Source organism: Notolabrus celidotus, chromosome 12 (assembly GCF_009762535.1).
Source record: "Notolabrus celidotus isolate fNotCel1 chromosome 12, fNotCel1.pri, whole genome shotgun sequence".
NCBI lineage: Eukaryota > Metazoa > Chordata > Actinopteri > Labriformes > Labridae > Notolabrus > Notolabrus celidotus.
In genome coordinates this window covers 3,735,345-3,755,748 of record NC_048283.1, presented here as the reverse complement: position 1 = coordinate 3,755,748, position 20,404 = coordinate 3,735,345, and the positions used below count along the sequence as shown (strand labels likewise).

Here is a 20,404-nt window from a genome sequence, read left to right as displayed (position 1 = left end):
AAAAAATGTATCTTACTGCGGTGGTCTACTCCCCAGACCCCTTCAGTTGACATGAGGATATCACAGATCTCTGCTCTTATTCCTCTCGAGAAGTTGACTCATGACCTTAATCAAAAACCAGACAAGTTCTGGAGGATCTGGAAACCACTGCACTCCTTCTTGCTGAAGACATAACCTATCCTATGTGCCTGGAGGATGAGGAATGTTTGCCCTTTCATTTATTTCTTATATGTGCTCTATGTTTACCTGTCTCCTGTCATCTTTTCATTTACTTATTTGTCTTGTGTATATGTACAGCGCAGCGCTCTTTGTTAGTTTGGGGTGGGACTTTTTATGTTTTCTATGTGTTTTGCTTTATTTTGTTACAATGTTTGAGTTTATAAAATTGAAAAATCAATAAAAAAGAGTATTATAAAAAAAAAAAAAGAGTTTTAGTGCAGACAGTCATGTCCTCCACAAGATGGATTGTTGTTTTCATTTAGAGGTCCTTCAGCTTCTCCTCTAGAGACATAATCATGTCAAATTTAATATTTGTCCAGTGTTAAAAACCTGAATCATTACCATCCAAAACCATACTTGTGTGTTTTGTTTTTGTTAGCAAATGTTGGCTGCTTTTTAAAACCCTGTATGCATTAGCATTTAGATTGTTTTGGCTCACTGTCATTTAGCTCAAAGCACTGCTGTGCCACCAAAGCTGTGGGTCTCTTAGTGTTCAACAGAGGCTACAGTGTCTGTGTGTGAACTCACCCAAATGACGACCAGAGGATGGAGAAGAGCCCGATTTGCTGCCTCCAAATCTCTGAGTAAGGTCTCCACCTCAGAGAGGCAGGAACAATCAACCTGGAAAATGAATAAATGAAAAAAAGAGAAGATTGTTTTTAACCGAAGAGAGGAAATATCTTTCCCATGATGAAGAGAAAGATAGTAAGAAAGTCCGGATTCTCTTTTCTGCCAGAGGTGATCATGAATATTTACTCTGACATGCTTTAATTTCTCATAGAAGTTCTGCTTAGAATGGGAACTCACAGAAACCTGGATGAAGTTCCACTCCTTCAACAGATAGCTTGAGCTCTCTCCCATCAGATCTGGGATGACCTCCAGCTCCTGTAGGACAGAGATACAAAGATACCCTGATGTTGAATATTCTGTTCTGCTTGTTACAGGATCCTGAATGATAAAACTGCAGCACCAGGATCCTCGTGCATCTGATGTCAATGACTGATCGACTGCAGCGCTCAAAGGTCAAAAATCCTCCTGCGTTTTGTTTCAGCCACTTCTTCAATCATTTAGTGTGTGAGTGCATCCACCTGTTTTCTGCTCTGAATGATTTTATGGATTAAAACGATCTAAACACACTCAGGGAGTTTGCAACCGAGTGGCTCATTTCCATGTTCTGTAATCAGACGCTCGCTGAAACAAGTGGAAGAGGTTATTTTGTGAAGAAAGAGTTTCTGGGCGTCTTCAGACTTCATTACTGGCAGGAAAATGTTGTCATATGAAAAATTTGGGGACAGCCAACTGAAATTTCATTACGCAGCAAAATGAGTCAAAGGCCGAGCGCAGCCAAGAACTGTAAAAGCTTTTTTGCTTGAAGAAAGGGGGACATTCAGGTCCTGAACTTTCCATGCAGTTTCAAACCTTGGCATGTGAGTGACATCAGGCAACTGGAAAGCACGTTGTATCCACCATGTCCGATTCACAATCATTTTGTTGTTGAGCCTGTAATTGCAGCCTGGTACTATAATTTCACACACACAGGAAATAAACACAGAAATAAACATCCACAGTCTGTGTTTGGCGTTCAGATACAGTTGTTGTACCCATTGAATAACACAAAGTAATTGGAAATGTGAAATGGATATGTGAAACACATGTCAGAGGGTTAATTGGTCTTGAAAGATAACTGCCCGTGGCTTCAGGAGGAAAATCATTTCGGTCTGAAATGTAGATTTGCAGGGTTTAAGAAATTTGACATGATCTAAACCAGGTTGGGCATGAAATCCCAGAGTAGGAATGTTTATTTAAATTTCGGCATGGCCCGGAGAGCCAAGAAGCCGTGGAGACTTAAAGACTAAACCACTCTGAGGACACAAGAAAAACAAAGTTTACAGGGCTCTGCACAGCACAGTGAGCTGCATGCTTAAATGGGATTTAAAGGTGTTTAGGAAGAGGGCGATTTTAGTCACTTTAGAGGGGATGGCTCTTATTTAAACACTGAAGAATGACATTAAGATAGACTTAAAGGCTGCAATAAGGTACTTTGGTTACTTTGGGCAGTGAGAATTGAGCTTATACAGCAATAACCTGCAGAAAGACTCTCTACTGGCTACTGTTCACAAACTAGCAACTGATATATAATAATAATACACTATATTTATGGGTGCCTTAAAGGTGACATATCATGCAAAATGGACTTTTTAATGGTTCTCTACCTGAAATATGTGTCCCTGTCTACAAACCCCCCGAGAATGAAAAAAATCCATTCTGCCCCTGTTCTGATTTCTCCACCTTTCTGTAAATGTGTGTGAAACGAGCCGTTTCAGACTTCCGTGTTTTTGTTACGTAACAACAATATCCGGTCTGTCACGGAGTCAGAGCTCGGAGCTTGTTCAGCCCATAGACTGTATAAAATACAACTCAACCCCTCCTCTGTTTATCATTACCTGCACAAATGTGTGCTAACAAGGAGCTTAGGAGGGAGGCATGCTAGTTGTAGGCTGTCTTAATAAACACAAAGGTCGGTTTTACTCCCCACGTCTGCAGATTTGAAGATCTAGTGGATGATTTTTATTTATCATGGATAAGTGCTAGCGCTAGTTAGCATAGCTTCATAGCTACATGTCGTAGCTGTAGCTGTGTAGCAAGACACACGTCGACATACTGACAAATAAAACAACAAGAAACACTAAATCTGTGACCAATCCTTCAGAAAGGTCCTGCTGCCTTTCTGGCAGAGGTCGGTTTTACTCCCCACGTCTGCAGATTTGAAGATCTAGTGGATGATTTTTATTTGTCATGGATAAGTGCTAGCGCTAGTTAGCATAGCCACATAGCTACATGTTCGTAGCTGTGTACCAAGACACACGTCGACATACTGACAAATAAAACAACAAGAAACACTAAATCTGTGACCAATCCTTCAGAAAGGTCCTGCTGCCTTTCTGGCAGAGGTCGGTTTTACTCCCCACGTCTGCAGATTTGAAGATCTAGTGGATGATTTTTATTTGTCATGGATAAGTGCTAGCGCTAGTTAGCATAGCCACATAGCTACATGTTCGTAGCTGTGTACCAAGACACACGTCGACATACTGATAAATAAAACAACAAGAAACACTAAATCTGTGACCAATGGTTCAGAAAGGTCCTGCTGCAGGCGCCTCTCCGTCAGGATCAGATTCTGGATCAGATTCAGAGGGTTGAAGTAACATGATCTCTGAGCAGCCTTGTATATTCAGCCAACATGTAAACATTAGATCAACGTGCTGGAGAGCCGAGGCACATCCACTTCCTGAGGGGGCGTGGTCAGAGAGAAAACAGAGTGTTCTAAGGAGGGCTGAAGAAGAGGGCTTTTCAGGCAGACCAAAATCTGATTTCAAAGTGTTTTTTTGAGCATAAACTTTAAAGACATGTTTTGGGGACCTCTTAGACCAATATATATTGATGAAAAAAGCGTGATATGTCACCTTTAAAAACAATGACAATGCAATACCACAAAAATGAAAGTGAACTCATGATGAAAGTGAAAGTGAAGTCATTCCAGTCCCATAAAGACAGATTAAAGCGAGTAGGCTTGGCGGGAAAGGTGAGTTTTGAGGCGGGATTTGAAGGTGGTGGGAGAGGTGGAAGTCCTGGGGGAGAGAGTTCCAGAGGCCGGGGGCCGAGCGGCTGAAGGCTCTCGACCCCATGGTGGCCAAGTGAGCAGGTGGGAGGGTGAGCTGGGGGGAAGAGGAGGACCTGAGACTATGGTAGGGTGGGTATGTTTCTGAGGAGCTTGGTTGTTGATGGCCTTGAAGGTGGGAAACAGAATCTTAAAAGTGAGGCAGTATTTGATGATCCGGGCAGCAAAATTTTGAACCAGCTGAAGTTTATGGATGGATTTGTCTGGTAAGCCAAAAAGAAGGGAGTTGCAGTAGTCTAGTACATAAGGGGGTTAGTTTGCTCTTCTATGATTACAATATGTTTTAGCATTTGCCCTCTGTTATCTCTCATGCCTCACTTTCTGGCAGATCTCATCCTGGAGTGGTTTTCGTTCTTCAGTCCTCAGAGGTCTCTGTCTAACATCCCCTGCTGTAAGTCAAGGGTTATAAAAACCTTCACTGTGCTGAGAGATGAAGCTCAGGATGGTCTTTGATCTGGGCTGTATAAACACATTATCATACATCAAGATGAGAGGATTAGTGATGTGGAATTCAGAGGAGGAGGTGATTCAGCAGATTATTTAAATGCAAAGCTTTCATTGTTTTCAGAATATCATTAATCATGTACATGTCTGGGATCAGCTTTTGATCTGAACTCATGGAGCCAAATGTTTGAATGATTGATGGATCACAGCTACATAACAAAAGAGGAGAGGAGGATAGTGATGGAGTGCAAGACCTGGCTCACGTGGTGAACTCTGATTGAAAGTGAGGTTCTAACTGTAGACAGATATTTACTATTCTGCAAAAATATACAATATGTTGTTGTTTGTTGAGGTCTTTGTATTCAAAAACATGGAAATACTTTAATTTATTTCCATGAAACGTTTAAGGATTAGTTTAGAAATATCTCATATTATTTTACTGTTAGCATAAATAGCTATCTTATGTCTTTATGGACCACTATATTTTTAGCTATTCTCATGTTTAAGCTTCCCTCCATTGGCTCCCGATGCATATTAGAATTGATTTTAAGATTGTATTGTTGACTATTAAAGCATGTTCTGGACTTGTACCCCAGTATATAGCTGATCTCCTCACCCCATACCTGCCCGGTCTCACCCTGAGGTCCTCAGCCAAGACTTTGCTTGTTGTCCCACAGTCGAGGCTGAGGACCAAACACATTTTTATCAATGTGCTTTTACAGGAGATGTCACCTGAGCGTGTTTTAAACAAGAGGTTTTTATTATTTCTATAGACAGTATCACTGGCAGGATTTAAAAATTGTATAATTCTATTATTTTTAATATTTTTAAAGGCCCTGTGAGGAGTTTTGAACTGGCTGAGAAACAGACTGAAAATGATACTGATGCCTCTTTATGATCTTCAATAGCAAACAAGTCCATCAGCAGCAACACTGACACCTTCTCTGTTGTAATTTTTAATGACTGAAACCGCCCTGAGGGGGTAGGTGCCAGACCAGATGATGGACATCTTGCTTTAGAAACAGCCTTTATTTGGCTGTTTTCATGGAAAATAATCACATTGCCTGATAAAGTTGACTGTTAAAAGACAACAAGATGAGGCTTTTGTTGAAAACACTACTTTTGCATGTTTAGGACAAGAGATAAGAGGTATCACTTTGTCCACAAGGGGGGCGCCAGAATCGATACAAGCTAAAAGTTCCTCACAGCAGCTTTAATATTTTTTATTTTTTATTTTTTTTTATTTTTTGATTGTTGTAATCTTTTATGTTTTGGTTTTCTTATTCCTCAAACATTGTTCTATTTCCTTTTAGTTGTCTTCCTCAAATTTCTCTTGGTCTTTTGTTTCTTTCTTATTTGTAAAGCACTTTGTAACCCTGTTTAGAAAAGTGCTATAAAAATAAAGATTATTATTATTTTTTATTTTCTTATTTTTATTTGTATTGTATTTTATTGTATTTTATCTTATTTTATTTATTGTTAAATTGGTATTTGTGTATTACCTTTTTTTGTATAATTCTGGTGTGGTTTGATATTACCCATCACAAGTTCCCACAACAACCTCAAGTTTGTTTGTTTTGTATTTTTTTAATGTCTCATAACTTAAAAAAAAATAAGTAACTGCCTGTTTGAGAGACATTTTGAAACATTACCACTGAGGTACCCTGAGCCCGGCCAACTGTGCAGGACTTTCAAGGTGTGCATTAGTGAAGCTGTGTGACTAACAGGTTGTTCCTGAATATGACTGCATTGCTTATTAAATGTTCCCTGACCAAACAGAGGTTAAAGAAAAGTTTCCTCTTAACAGACTTTGGTATTTTCAGGAGATTTATTTTGTATATATTTTGAGTCATCCTAACTTTTCCATTTTCTCTCTAAGTCTCATTTAAACTGCATCAAATGCATCGCTAAGATAACATCCTGCTGAGAGAATCCCTTAATCGCTTTGTCTTCCTCTCACTCATACTTGTTGCCAAATCCTCCACCTGCACACACACTCACACACACTCACACACACACAAACACTACATTGTCAGTTTTCAGCTGAGCTCTGGCGGCCCAACCTTTCTTATCCCTGTATTAGATACAAGTAATGGCACAGGGACAAAGGTAATTCTTCTTCCTCTGCTCCTTCCAACTTGTCTTTCATCCCCCCCTTCTTTCTTCCTCCTTCCCAAACTCCCTGAAAAGGATGTATCTGGTTCCGAACACGCGCACCGGAAAACACAGCAACACCGGCCACCTGAGCACAGACGGGAACGGCTCCAATCAGCCTTTCCAAAAAAAGACTGACACCGACCCCAATCCTTCTCTGGGGCCCAGTCCAGCACCGGACAGCGACATCCGCCCACTTGACACCACCTGATGAAGGACTTGGAGCGGGTTTAAAGGAGGATGGAGTGTGGACTCTAGATACACGTAATACAGCGTGCTCCGTCGTCACCTTCACTGTCAACAGCCACACTCAGGGGATAAATAAACATCAGGAGGATCCTGGAAACACGTTGGAGAAAATGAAGCCATGTGTGAGCTATTTGTCAGTCTGATGTCGACTCTGGAGATGATTACGAGGTGAGGGGTGTGAAATATTAGCACAAAGGAATTGACACGTCTTCAAAAACATCTGTGTGATCTAATGTGATCCAACATGAAGGCCTTGTTTTTTTCCACAGCTTAGAATATAAAATCTGTGTCAGACAGGTGTTGAATTGATGTATTTCATGTTAACAATTAAAAACTCTGACATCAAGTATACTAAAACATTAATAACTGTTGTATAAATATGGCTTACACCAACAATTTGGTCATAAACACACAAAATAACCCCATTATAACACTCCAAATTCTCAAACACTCTAATTTCAACACAAAAATATATCATATTATCCAAAACATATCCAATAACTTCAACATCAACACTACAGATTTAACCTTTCCCCAATATTAACACTGTCACTGGTCGACAATGTAACAAATTATCAATATCCATCTCTATCTATAAATCTAAGCTGTATAGCTAAGCAGCCACTCACCACTAGCTGGGGTTGTTCCTAATGTCAAAATGCTATACTGCTCTACAACCTGAATATATAGGCACAGATGTCAGATGACATCTAGTGGAGTTGTGTAGTTTGACATTATTTTGATCTAGGAAAGGATGTATGTCGGCTGTGCCTGGCAAAACTGCAGTGTAACCACTCAACTGGAGCAATGCATAACCACCAAAAGTGCACGGATGTTAACCTGCAAGAACAACTGAAGGCTGGTGCTAGCTCTGCTAACCTTAGACACATTGGCAAAACCATTACATATTATTTACCCACAGACTTTGTGATCCTGTGTTAGAATAGTGCTGATTTTAACTGTTTTCTGAGTGTTTTCTTGCTTTTAGACTATTAGACAATTTCAATCTGAATGTGTGGGGAATAGATTGATTTGGAATATACCTCCATATCTTCAAAAAGCCTAGTATCAATACACACAATCATCAGTAAGCTATAAATCAGAAGTCAAAATCATTGGAAGCACCAACAGAAAACTTTTCAAATTACCACAAAACCAAAAGTAAACTTTATAAATGATTAATAATCTAATTATAAACTCCACAAATTAACAACCAGCCCTAAGTGGACACTCCAAATGATTAAGAACAGTAATATTCAGACTCTTACTCTCCATTAATCCAAATATAAACTCTCAAAGTTAGGAAGAATTCTTAATTTAACACTTCAAATTAGGCTCTTGATATACAGTTTATACATATATACAGTAAATCAAGCTCAAACATCACAAAACTTTTCTTTCTGATGGGATCATCAATTGGAAGTTGTGTCCAAATTCAGTCAAATACACAATCTGTAAAATCCAGAGAGCTCATTTCATGTGGATGCCCTTTGGAAGTGGTTTAATTGCTGGTGTGTGTGGAAACAAGGAATATTCATTTATACCACTGTCCTGTCTGATAATATGTCTGATTCCTGCACTTGAGTATTTGCCAAGAATAAAACTTAGCATACCTGCTGATTCCCAATATCCCATGTAAGGTAGCACTGGAGGCCAAGACCCACACTGGTATCAGTATCTGAATAAATAAGTGGCAAACCAAAGCAAGTCGCCATCAGCAACGTATGCTGTTTCTGAGCGGCCCATTGTAAGGTTGTCTGGGTGTGCTCACTCTGAGTAAGCCGATAGCTTCAACTGCTTATATTATCCTCAACCATGACTTATTCAATGGGCTTTTCCATTGACACAACTCTCCCTTCGGTCCTCGGCGATGCAGCTAACAAGTCTGATGACGAGCGAAAGAACAGGAAAGACAGACAGACAGCAATTATTTCCTTAGTTAGTGGATGAAAGGTTGTCTGAGATGGTGGTAACGTGGCTTGCTCTAGGGAAACCCGACAGTTATTGAAGGAAAAGAGTTTTTCACATATGGAACTTCAATGCGGTCGGTGCCGTCTCATTGAATATCTCAAACTGTCACTCACCTACATGTTTTGCATATGGATATTGTTTTCCATTGTCTATTAGGAACAATTTCACAAATTAAATGGAGGCTGTTTGCATCTTGGGAATTTGATGTGCCCAGAAGAAGATCAAGAGTGAAAGGGAGGGATTTGAACTGTGGTGGAAACTGGGAGCCTGTCAAGTCTGACTGTGCAGAAGTGGTAGGAGGATGGGGAAGGAGGAGGTAAGGACCCATCAAGAAACACTCAATTAATCAAGCAAACTCCCACGGTGCAGAAAATATGACTGCCATCTGCTCTCCCGTATGCAGGGGGAGTGGGAGCTGGAGGTCGGGGGGACGGAGGGATAAGACGAGGGGAAGGAAAGCTGCAGAGCAAAAGTCCCAGACAGGCCTGACCACAGATGGTAAGTTTCACCACTGGGCCACCCAAGCGGAGCTCACATTGAGTTTGTGGGGGGATTTGAGGTAAAAGGATGGTGGAGGAGATAAAGGAAAATAAAAAATTGCAGCCCTATGGGATCAAAAGAGCTGTCATCAACATAACCAATATGTTAATCAGCTGTAAGTGTCACACTCTTACCATGTTGAGAGCTCCAACAGCCTTCTGGAGAGCAGCAGCCAGACTCACAGCATGTGCAGATCCACCTGTGATAATACAGGCCGACTGCGAGAGAGAGTCTGCAAGAGGAAGACGGGACTGGTTCACAAAACAAATCACATAAACAATCTTTACATATAACTCATCAAACTAGCAAAACTCTAAGGCTATGTTCACACTGCAGGCAAAAGTGGCCCAAATCAGATTTTTTGGGGGGTCAAGTGACCAGGTCAGATTTTTTTAGAGGCAGTGCGAATACCCAGATCAGATTTTTTCAAATCAGATTTAGACCACTCCATATGTGGTCCTGAATCAGATACAGATCTGATCTTTTTCAATGCAACCTCAGTGTGAACAGCCAAGGCGGATTTAATGCACATTTGATACTTTCACGTCACTTTATAGAGACACACCTCCCAATCCTGTGCGGCGGTAGCCTTGCAAAAATGGAGGATAGCAACGATGGAGCAAGTCAATGGAGGGACAGCGAGGTCTTGGACCTTGCCTGTCTTTTTCTTTATACTTGACCTCCTCAGCACCTGGTCATTCATTCTCCAGCTCCCACTGTACAAAAACTTTGTAACAAAGGTGAAAATGCTGACTTCCTCCATGTTTACGTTTGTGAGACGTCATTATTCAGGGTTCCCACTCTTTTCCAGAGATCATTTTCCAGGACATTTTCAGTGATGATCAAGCTGGTATGACAGTCTAAATTGAGTTCCTAATTTAGTTCCTAAATAGTCTAATATGTTCCTCTCAGTGGAAGTCTACATTGAAAGACATGCAGTCTATGGCTATCGATGAAATCATCTCTTATATGCTTAAAAATTATGGCAAATTAATTATAGAACAATGCAACCACAGATGTAAAGCACTTTATTAGTGCAACCAAGTAACAATGATGGCCAACTCTCATCTCAGCTTTCTCTTTTCTCAAAAGATATTAAATTAGCTAAGTAAAAAACAAAAGAGCCAGCAAAGGAATCTGGAAGCTGCCTTACTGAGATAAATAAATAATAATAATAATCAGAGGATCAGTGCATAAATTGACCTAAATAGAACTGAATGACAAAAATGGCCACAAATGCTGAATGGGGATGTGTTTTTTTTTAACCGTGTCAGGTCGCACGCAGTGATGTTGGAATAATTTTCCAGGACAATCAGTGATTTTCCAGGACATTTTACTCTTTGTCCCATTTTCCAGGACTGGAAAACTGATCAACTGTTTTCCAGGTTTTCCAGGTTTTCCAGGACGCGTGGGAACCCTGATTATTACTGTTCTTTTTGCGCATACGGGGCAGTTCGGAGCCGCAAGCAGTTCACACTGGAATCGGATACAGGTCAAATTATAGATGGTAATGTGAACAGGCAAACAAAAAATCAGATCTGAGCAAAAAAAATCAGAATTGATCATTACGCCTTGCAGTGTGAACATAGCCTAACTCATCTAGCATTGAGTCTGATGCAATCAATAAAGTTCCACCAGAGAGGCTATTCACAGATAATAAAGTGGATGCATTTTGTACACCAGGGTTTTTATTGATCGTTCACTTTGTTGGAGAATAAGTTAGATCCCTGGGGTTGCAGGAAATGAAAAGTTTGATCTGCAGAGATAATCTAACTCAGACAGCAACACAGTTAACAGACCAATCACTATCTACTGAGTGTTGAAGTACAGAAGAGCCACCAGTTTTGTAAGCGTCACCCCCGCCATAAATACCCATCAAAGATTGTCCTTCAAGTTTAACCCTCACAGGTCAGCAATTAAAAAACTCAGGGGTCTTCAAAAGAAGGTTAAAGGGATTGTCATTCAATCATCAGGTGAATTATTCGGCTGACAAATCAGGGTTAATCTCTCAGCATGGTTTGCTAAAGATCTGCAATAGATTGTAACTGTTTATTTGTGAAAACTCTCTTACATGTGCACTTCCTTTTTCTCCTTAACTCTAAGTGTTTAGACATGTCTCAGTCAAAGTGCCATCTGACTTTTGAAGACATTTTGTCCAACCTTGATTTTTAAAAATCTAAACTTAGCCCTTTAAGCCTTTTTAAGGATCTGCAGGAGCCTTGCGTTAACACAAACACACTTCAAAGCACAACAACCATGCGCAGGCCTGCATGCACCCACACACACTGAGTTCGTTCTGCATGCAAGTATGAGTGAGCACACAGAAACACAAACACACACAAACTGAAACACTTAGCAGTTTGTCATGCTGACAGATGTGAGAACTTTCTTCCACTTCCTCTCCGAAAACACACACAATGAATTCATTCACAACAGAGTCTCTGGGAATTATCACTGCGCTCCTGATGTCATCTTCAAACAGGTAATTGTTGGTCCAGGTGCTGGAAGGGTGAAATCTGTGGCTGTGTTTGTTTCCACTTCTCTGATTGTGATATTCCCTTGTCCTAACTTGCTCTCTGTGGTGCTTGCACATCAATCAGGCTGAACAACGCGTCAAAGAACCTCTGTCTTTAAAATACAGGAGGATTGGTTCATTGGTGGTGGTTTGTTCAATTCAACGCTGACTCCACAGTCAAGAGACAAAACTCTCATTCTAACATGTCTGAGAGGAACTCAGGCTTTCAGCCTTTCATGTGCATGTCTACATTAGTCTTCATGTGTGTACCAGGAAGGATGGAAAGGCCTACAATGCACAGTATGGAAATGCTGGAATGTTAAATGTGTGCTGGTGTAAGACTCACCTTTGATCATGGACTCTGCAGCAGCTAAATCTCGTTTGTAGGTCACCTACAGGACAAAAGAACAAGCTCTTAATACACCAATTATCCCAAATTAGAAAAAGTTCATAGAAAAGTTGGGAGAAGTTGACAGTTTTGGTTTTAAGTGACATGTCTTAGACGGATCTGTCTTTCAGATATGGGTTCCTACAGGAAAAGGGACATTTAATTCCTGTGGCGCCGATGATCCAGGAACCTTTTTGGTCAAATTGGCTTGAAGACTGGAAAATTCCCTCTTCAACTTATTTGCTCATAAACTAGAGACACCATGGATTTATGTAATGTAATCAAAAGGTTGGGTTACAGAGGCTTTGTTTCTGGAGACACAAGTTAGTCTTCAAAACAATATCTGCATGTATTCTTCAATCCTTTGAACAAACAAACAAATATTTTCCAGATTCATTTCATCAGGGTGGAGACAGAAAGCTCAAAATGTCAGCACATAAAACCACAACCATCTTTATGGAGAGATAAATTAAATCTAACTTTAAAAAAAGAAGGTAAATCTGGTGATGAGGAGTCACATGATCTTACAGAGTTCAGTACAGAAAATGTACATTCTGCACGCTAATCCTGGATGTCACATGTAATAAAAAAAACAAGCTTCCTCATTTGCCAGCAATCCTAATTTTCAACTCTCGAGCGCTCTCTGTGCCAATATGATAAATCTGCTGCTGGCGTTCGGCTCCACGAGTCAAAATGTCAGACAATCTTAAACCCAAACTAGGCCCCTGGCGAGCTCACCTTCCACAGCGTTGGCGGTCCCTGGATGAGCTTGGCGTTGGTGCCACAGTACTGAAGAGCAAGATGGAGACACTCGGTGCCAAACTCAAAGTCTGACTCAGTGCACTGCAGAGGGGAGAGGGCAAAGAGGACAAGTCTGTTACATGAGTTTCATTTCAGAATAGTGCTAGTTCACACTGAAGGAACTTTATATAAATATGTATTAGCTTCTGTAAGGCTGCACTTTGATACAATGCAACTTTGAGCTTCTTGCATGCAATTTTGAACACAAATTTGCTAAAGATTTTCTAGCGTCTTGTGCATACGGGGAAAAAGTTGCCTCCAAAATGTTGAATCAACAATATTTACACAAAATACAGGAGTCAAGATTATAAACCATGAACAGGATTCTCCATCCAAAGCCAATTTGTGTACTCTGGTGTCAGTCGGTTGCAGGAACACCGAAAAAGTACAAACAACTGTCACTGAAATGACTTTACTGTGACTTTACCAAGAGCGGGCATCATTTGCCAATAACTTCCTCATGCTGGGCAAACCTGAAGAAGCTAGAGGAAATACCACAGACTGTATAAATAATGGACGTAGTATCTGTGACATCACCCATCTGTTTCTGAAGCGCTGTTTTCAGGCCAATCGGCGGCGGCAGCCATATTGCTGCTGTTGAGCGATTGTGTCGCCAACAGCTACAGTGTTCCCGCCTGTCAATCAAGTCAGCTGTGCCTCTCATTGGAAGACTTGTAATCTCAATATCTCTGAAATAACCATGTTATGAATAAATTCACCCCCCGTACAGTGTGTGCCGATCCAGAAATGAGCTATCCAGACTACACTTGTTTTTTGTACCAGGCTGTAAACATGTTTATTTCTGCTGTAAAGATCGGCTTCTTTGAATTGGTGTGTATGTGGTTTCCTGTACTTCCAGAGCCAGCCTCAAGTGGACGCTTGATGAACTGCAGTTTTCAGCACTTCTGCATTGGACTCATATTTTTAGACCGCAGGTTGCTGCTTGGGAAAAACACGTTGTTGTCACAGTAAAGTAATTTCATTGTGCAGTAGTTTTCTCCAGGAATTTCGGTGTTGATCCAAAACATTGTAAAGAAGGATATTGTGTCCAGACAATAGTAGAATAGTGTCACTTAAATTTGTTAGGAATCATCCTCTGGGGATCTGGAATATCCAAAAAAGCTCTCATTGATATCTGGCCAGTGGTTGTTTGTGTATCAGCTCAGCAGCAAAGCTTTCAGAGGAAGGATCCAATTCCAAACATGGGCATCCTTACACCCAGCTGAGACTGCTGCCCCCGTGACCCGGACCCGGATAAGCGGAGGAAGATGGATGGATGGATGGATGGATGGATGGACATTCTTACGCTCTTTCACTAAGGGGCCAAAATGATCTATATAGTCTGTATAATAAAACCTTTTGCATCAGTTTCAGCATGACGGATTCTTGGGCTGGTCCGTGAATACTTCACACAACTGTAGTGGAGAACTGCCTTACGTGAGTTTGTTCTCAGTCTCAATACGACCTGCTTTGTTCGCTCTGATTTACCATTTGTTAGAAGTGGCTCTTCTTCTGTCTGAGCATTCCTGAGATTATTTAGTCCAGCCAAACATATGCTTGTCTCCTAGACAGATTATATTCCTCTCCTATCTTAACTCTCTGCAGATATTCCACCAAAGTATCTAAAGCATTTTGATTCTGACTGCATCGTGATCAGAGCTAAGACACACGCTCAGGAAGCGATGCTGCCGTCACCACATTATTCAGCTGACACTTCAGATAATGTTTTCTTTGGATGATAAGACTTGTTGACCCTGTGACGCTCTCATCTTTCTGAGTTAAGAACTTTGGTTTCGTAAGACATTTTCCCACAATGTTCCGATTGTGTGCTTCATCATCACACTGTGGTTTGTGCTCATGTAAGTAGAGGCAAACTGTTCTCGTCCAGCCTGGTTGTGATGGTGTTGAACAGCTGCTTCATGTTACTTCATTAGAACATTGTTTATCTGGATGCGATGACAGGATCCTGTGTTGTCCTCTTATTTCACAATCTTCTTCTATCCAACTATTAGTGTCAGGAAGAGGAACTCATCTGTGAGACCAAAAAGAAACTTTGTGCTTGAGTGCACAATCCTAAAAAACTTAGTTCTACATCACTTTATTTACATACACTACCAGTCAAAAGTTTGGACACACCTTCTCATTCAATGGTTTTTATTTATTTTAATTATTTTCAACATTGTAGATTAATACTGAAGACATCAAAACTATGAAATAATCTGGTTTTGCCATAATCTGGATTACAACAGGAGTCAAATAGGGCTATCCATTGTGTACTAACCCTACCTCTGAACAACACAACTGATGGTCTCAAACACATTAAGAAGGCAAGTCATTCTACAAATGAACTCTTGACAAGGCTCATGTTCATTAGAAACCATTCCAGGAGACCACTTCATGAAGCAGACTGAGAGAATACCAAGAGTGTGCAAAGTTGTCATGAAGGAAAAAGGGGGCTACTTTACAGAATCTAAAATATAAAACATGTTCTGCTTTGTTTAACACTTTTTTTGTTCATTAAATTATTCCATATATGTTATTTCATAGTTTTGATCAATCAATCAATCAATCAATCAATCTTTATTTGTATAGCGCCAAATCACAACAAACGTTATCTCAAGACGCTTTTACAAACATAGGAGGTCTAGACCACTCTATGTGAAATTATGAACAGAGATCCAACTTCAAGACAGGGTAAGACTCAGTCTGACCCCACCTTAATCCACCATGAGCATTGCTGCAATGCTCATGATGTTTTTCCTCACCACTGTAACTAGCTAAATACTGCGATGTGCAATTTGCACATCGCAGTATTTAGCTAGATAAGATAAGATAGATAGATAGATAGATAGATAGATAGATAGATAGATAGATAGATAGATAGATAGATAGATAGATAGATAGATAGATAGATAGATAGATAGATAGATAGATAGATAGATAGATAGATAGATGAGATGAGATGAGATGTACTTTTTTGTTTCCAAGGGGATTTTATTCTAGACTCCATCCAACTGCACTTTCAGTTTTTGCACTCTCACTCTGAGCTGGGAAAGCTCATTTTCTGAAGATCACATGGAGTTTTGGGGTTAAGGCGATGAGCTCATTTGAGTTAAAATACAATCAGAACTACAAAGACAAACCACCGCTACCTGAGATTATACCTGGGTAATATTTTATCAGCCTATAAAAGAGATGTGGGTCTTTTATTCAAGGACTCTGAGACATTAGAGAGAAATTACAGCAGAAATACGCTCTCGCTCTGATGTAATCCAACCTTCAGCATTTTCTCCCGGTACAAAAGCTTCCACAGGGGACTGGATAAAGTGTCTCCCCCTTTGTCTTTTCAGCCCTAAGTTCTTCTGCTCTCAATGGATGTCAAGCTACAAATGTGCAGCTCTCAAGAGATTTTTCATGAGCATGTCCTACAGTGCTAACCTGACACTTTCCCAACCTTTTGAAAGGTTGGAGGAGAGGAGAACAACAGGAGGAGAGAGGGGGACACAACCCCAACCTTCTCCGTCTCCAGCGACCTCCCAAGTTTGTCCTAATTTTTGTAATTTAACTGGCCCTGACACGGCCGCTCAAATATGAGCTCATTTTCTGAAAAGGCCAACACCAAAGCCAACAGGGCTCTCAGAGCAATCTGAGGATTTGTCTGTGCCAGGAATAAAAATAACTGCAGACAAATCAGGCTCCAATTGGAGGCATATTTTACCTCTTAGCTCTGCGTCCTTCGAAAAACTGTCCATCTGAGGAACTGTCTCATGGAGTCAAAGTTGAAAAAGCAAGCTGAAAGTGTCTGAAAATACACAAGGTCAACTTCTTCAACTTCAATTCCTTGTTTGGTCGGCTAGGACCGGCCTGCCAAGTCTTAACTGAGCTCTCAGGGAAGAATCTACGCACTCACCGCTCACGTCAGCGGATGAATTCTTTCCAATTTTCAGGTACGGACATTAAAATGCACTCAACTGCTGAGGCCGTTAATCTGTATCCACCTAAATGCGCCATTCTATTTCAATGCTCCTTCACTATTTTTCCAACCGGGGCCTTTTGTTCACTTTTGTTCCACAGACTGCTCCTGCTCCACCACTGCTGCTGCTGCTGCTGCTGCAGAGTGGCAGAATATATTAACGTGTCATTTCTTTCCCAGACGCTGCAGAGGCCAAGTGAAAGCGATAGCACCCATGCCACCAGCTCTTCACAGCGACAGCCTGCAGGTTCTGGCACATCAAGCTGAACAATGAGCGACTGTGAAGGCCTGTTATGATGTATGCGAATCAGAAAGTCCTTTGTCATCTAAGTGGTGTAATCTTTTAGAGCATAAATCTCAACCCGACTGTCATTATTCAAGACTCGATAGTCGTTTTGGGTAATTATTCATCACCAAAAGTATGCAGCACATTCCTGCAGGACTTGATCTTTCCATCCTGTGATGTCGTGTTTTACTTTACGAATACGGCTGCTGTAGAAAGCAGTCTTTGGGTTGAATGTGAGCATTAAGAGTCAGAGTACAGCCTTGGATCTTCAGGCAGGGCGGTGCTCGACTATTAAGCTGTCACATAGTTTCAAAAAGCTGAATGTTGCTCGCACAGTTTCAGATTGCTTGATCTTAGTCCCCTCATTGCAGTGTTGAATCCTGGTTTACAGTGTCCTGAACTTTATAGCTCTCTTTAGAAAAGCTCTGTGTTTAATAAGATGTATAAGTAGTTCTTTTTGCTGTCTTCACAAAGAGTGGAACCTTATGTGGCTTAATAGTTCGTTGTTCAAGCAAACTCGTGTATATCTTTTCATCATGCATGCAATGACCTTTATTTCAGAGTCATAACATCCAACAAGGGGGTCACTAGCACCCTTCAACCCTAATCAAAGGACCCCCTCTACATTAAAGTCAGCTCTACTTTCCACAGAGGCTTCAGCAACTTCAAAAATATGTAGACCATGTGCTCATGTGCATCTCCAGCTTAAGCCTGATACACCTATGTTTCTCCCTGTAGGGGCACAGAGATCATATAACTGTGTACATCATCATGTGGACTTCAACAGACTGGGGGGCTGCATTTGTCTCATTACATGCACTAACCTGGATCCCAGTTATATTCCCTGTAAGATTTGAAACTTTTTTTTTAACTTCAGATTTATTACTGCCATCATTTTGCACACCTCAGGGTGATTTAACATGCATGCCTTCTTTGTACCGTGTGTTCTGTTCGCATATTGTTGCAGTGAAAGTTTCCTGCATGGATAATTAATACATTTCCTGTCCGTCTATCACAACCGTAACGAGGAAACGCCCTCCTGTGTCAAAGGTAAGAGACTTTACCCTCTGATAGGCTTGGTGGATGACATCATATGTGAACCCCTGAGGCATCTCGCTGGCTCTGTACTTGGCTCTCTCCAGAGAGTGATCCAGGTAACCCTCTGCTGTGGTGGCGATCACCGTGGACACTAGAGGTCGGATAGCTCCAGATGCCTGATGGAAAATAAAAAGATTCAGCTCAGAGTATTTGAATTGAATACAACAGTAGGAATGACAATGAAGATTTAAGAGATTAAATAGTCCCCTTAACATCTTCTAAACTACTAACTAGGGGTGCAACGGATCAAAAAACTCACGGTTCGGATCGGGTCACGGTTTTGAGTCACGGATTGGATCATTTTTTCGGATCAGCAAAAAAAAAAAAAAAAAGACAAATATAACTTTGTCCTCCATTTATTTTGTAAAACACTTGTAAACTTTTGCCCATTAAATAAAAACAACATTCAACTCAAAATGGACTGCATGTGCAAAGCACCCTATCTGTGGGCCCAGTCCTGCCTCATCCACTGCATTTCATGGCATGGCAAGTGAAGGAGCAGAGGAACTTCAAAAGTTTCACTCCATTCTTCTTTCAATCGCTGATTTTTACCATCCACTTTTCTTTGAGCAGCAAACTGAACACACAGTTTTCGTGCATTCTAGGGTCCTACAGCTGGCAAAGTGCCAATATGCGAACTGCTCCATAAACGAAAGTGAAAGTTAAAAGTTGCACTCGCAGCATTGGACTCTAAGTGACCAAGTAACAGCCTGTCTGCGTATCTGACACGGAGACAAGTCCCGGTAAACACGAGGTGATCCGACCAAAACACAGAGTGAAGGAATAACAGTTCGGGGGCCACAAATGGCGCGGCCGGATGCGGCCCGCGGGCCGCGTATTGACGGCCTCTGGTCTAGTGGGTGCGCAACGGAATTTCATAACGTGGCTCAAGCACATTCAGCATTCACTGTATTTCACAGGGAAACCAAAATGCTCCCATACATGTGACTTACAAGATGCAGGAGGGTTTTCAAGTTCCTCTGCTCCTTCACTTGGCATTACAACAGCTGCGCTTGACGAGTGAGTGTGGATTACACGTGCGGTCATCACGTGAACACGCGCAACTTTTTTCATCAACCGATCCGCGGACCACGTCCGTGCCGAACCGTGGAGAGGCATCCGTACGGATCACGGATCAACGATGATCCGTTGCACCAATACTACTAACGATAGTAGAGATAAGGATATATTCTTTGTTTTCATAGTTTGTAAAAATATGTTAGATGCAAAACCATCATGCATGAGCATAAACCAAGCGGCAACCTCCGGCCTCAAAATATGAAGCCCATGCGGAAGTGTTATAAACTGCAGTTCATTGAGCATCCACTAGAGGCTGGCTGCAGAAACACTGGAAACCACATACACACCAATTCAAACAAGATGATCTTTGCAGCAGAAATAAACATGTTTACAGCCTGGTTCAAAAACCGGCTACAGGCTGAAGAGTTAATTTCTCTATCAGCACACACTCATAGTTCAGAAGATATCAAGATTATGAGTTTTACCCAAATAAGGACATGACTGATTTGACTGACAGGCGGGAACACATAGCTGTTGGCTAGGAGCCTCAAACCCCGCCTCTTTACCTCACACTAAGTTTGGTTGAGTTCAGCATTTCCAATATGGCTCCCAAATTTCTGATGCAAATGTTATGAATGCAACTTATAGTAGTTTATAAAACATCTGTCAGAGTCACAGTAATTAAATAAAGATTAAACAGCATGAAAATACACAATTTGTTATTATAGGACACAGTTTAAAGGTGACATATCATGCTTTTTTCATCAATATATATTGGTCTAAGAGGTCCCCAAAACATGTCTTTAAAGTTTATGCTCAAAAAAACACTTTGAAATCAGATTTTGGTCTGCCTGAAAAACCCTCTTCTTCAGTCCTCCTCAGAACACTCTGTTTTCTCTCTGACCACGCCCCCTCAGGAAGTGGATGTGCCTCGGCTGCCCAGCACTTTGATCTAATGTTTACATCTTGGCTGAATATATACGGCTGCTCAGAGATCACGTTACTTCAACCCTCTGAATCTGATCCAGAATCTGATCCTGACGGAGAGGCGCCTGTAGCAGGACCTT

The 20,404-nt window shown here is 41.1% G+C and overlaps 1 protein-coding gene across 1 annotated transcript in view; it reads right to left on the bottom strand.

Annotated features, from left to right (window-relative positions):
* crppa (CDP-L-ribitol pyrophosphorylase A) overlaps nt 1–20,404 on the bottom strand; it is a 63,809-nt gene that overhangs the window by 37,687 nt on the left and 5,718 nt on the right. The window contains exons 3-8 of the mRNA XM_034698648.1: nt 18,284–18,433; nt 12,898–13,002; nt 12,118–12,163; nt 9,391–9,488; nt 1,027–1,104; nt 748–840 (exon numbers count right to left, since the gene is read on the bottom strand). Of these exons, the coding sequence (XP_034554539.1) occupies nt 748–840; nt 1,027–1,104; nt 9,391–9,488; nt 12,118–12,163; nt 12,898–13,002; nt 18,284–18,433 (570 nt within the window). The remainder of the gene's footprint in view (nt 1–747; nt 841–1,026; nt 1,105–9,390; nt 9,489–12,117; nt 12,164–12,897; nt 13,003–18,283; nt 18,434–20,404) is intronic.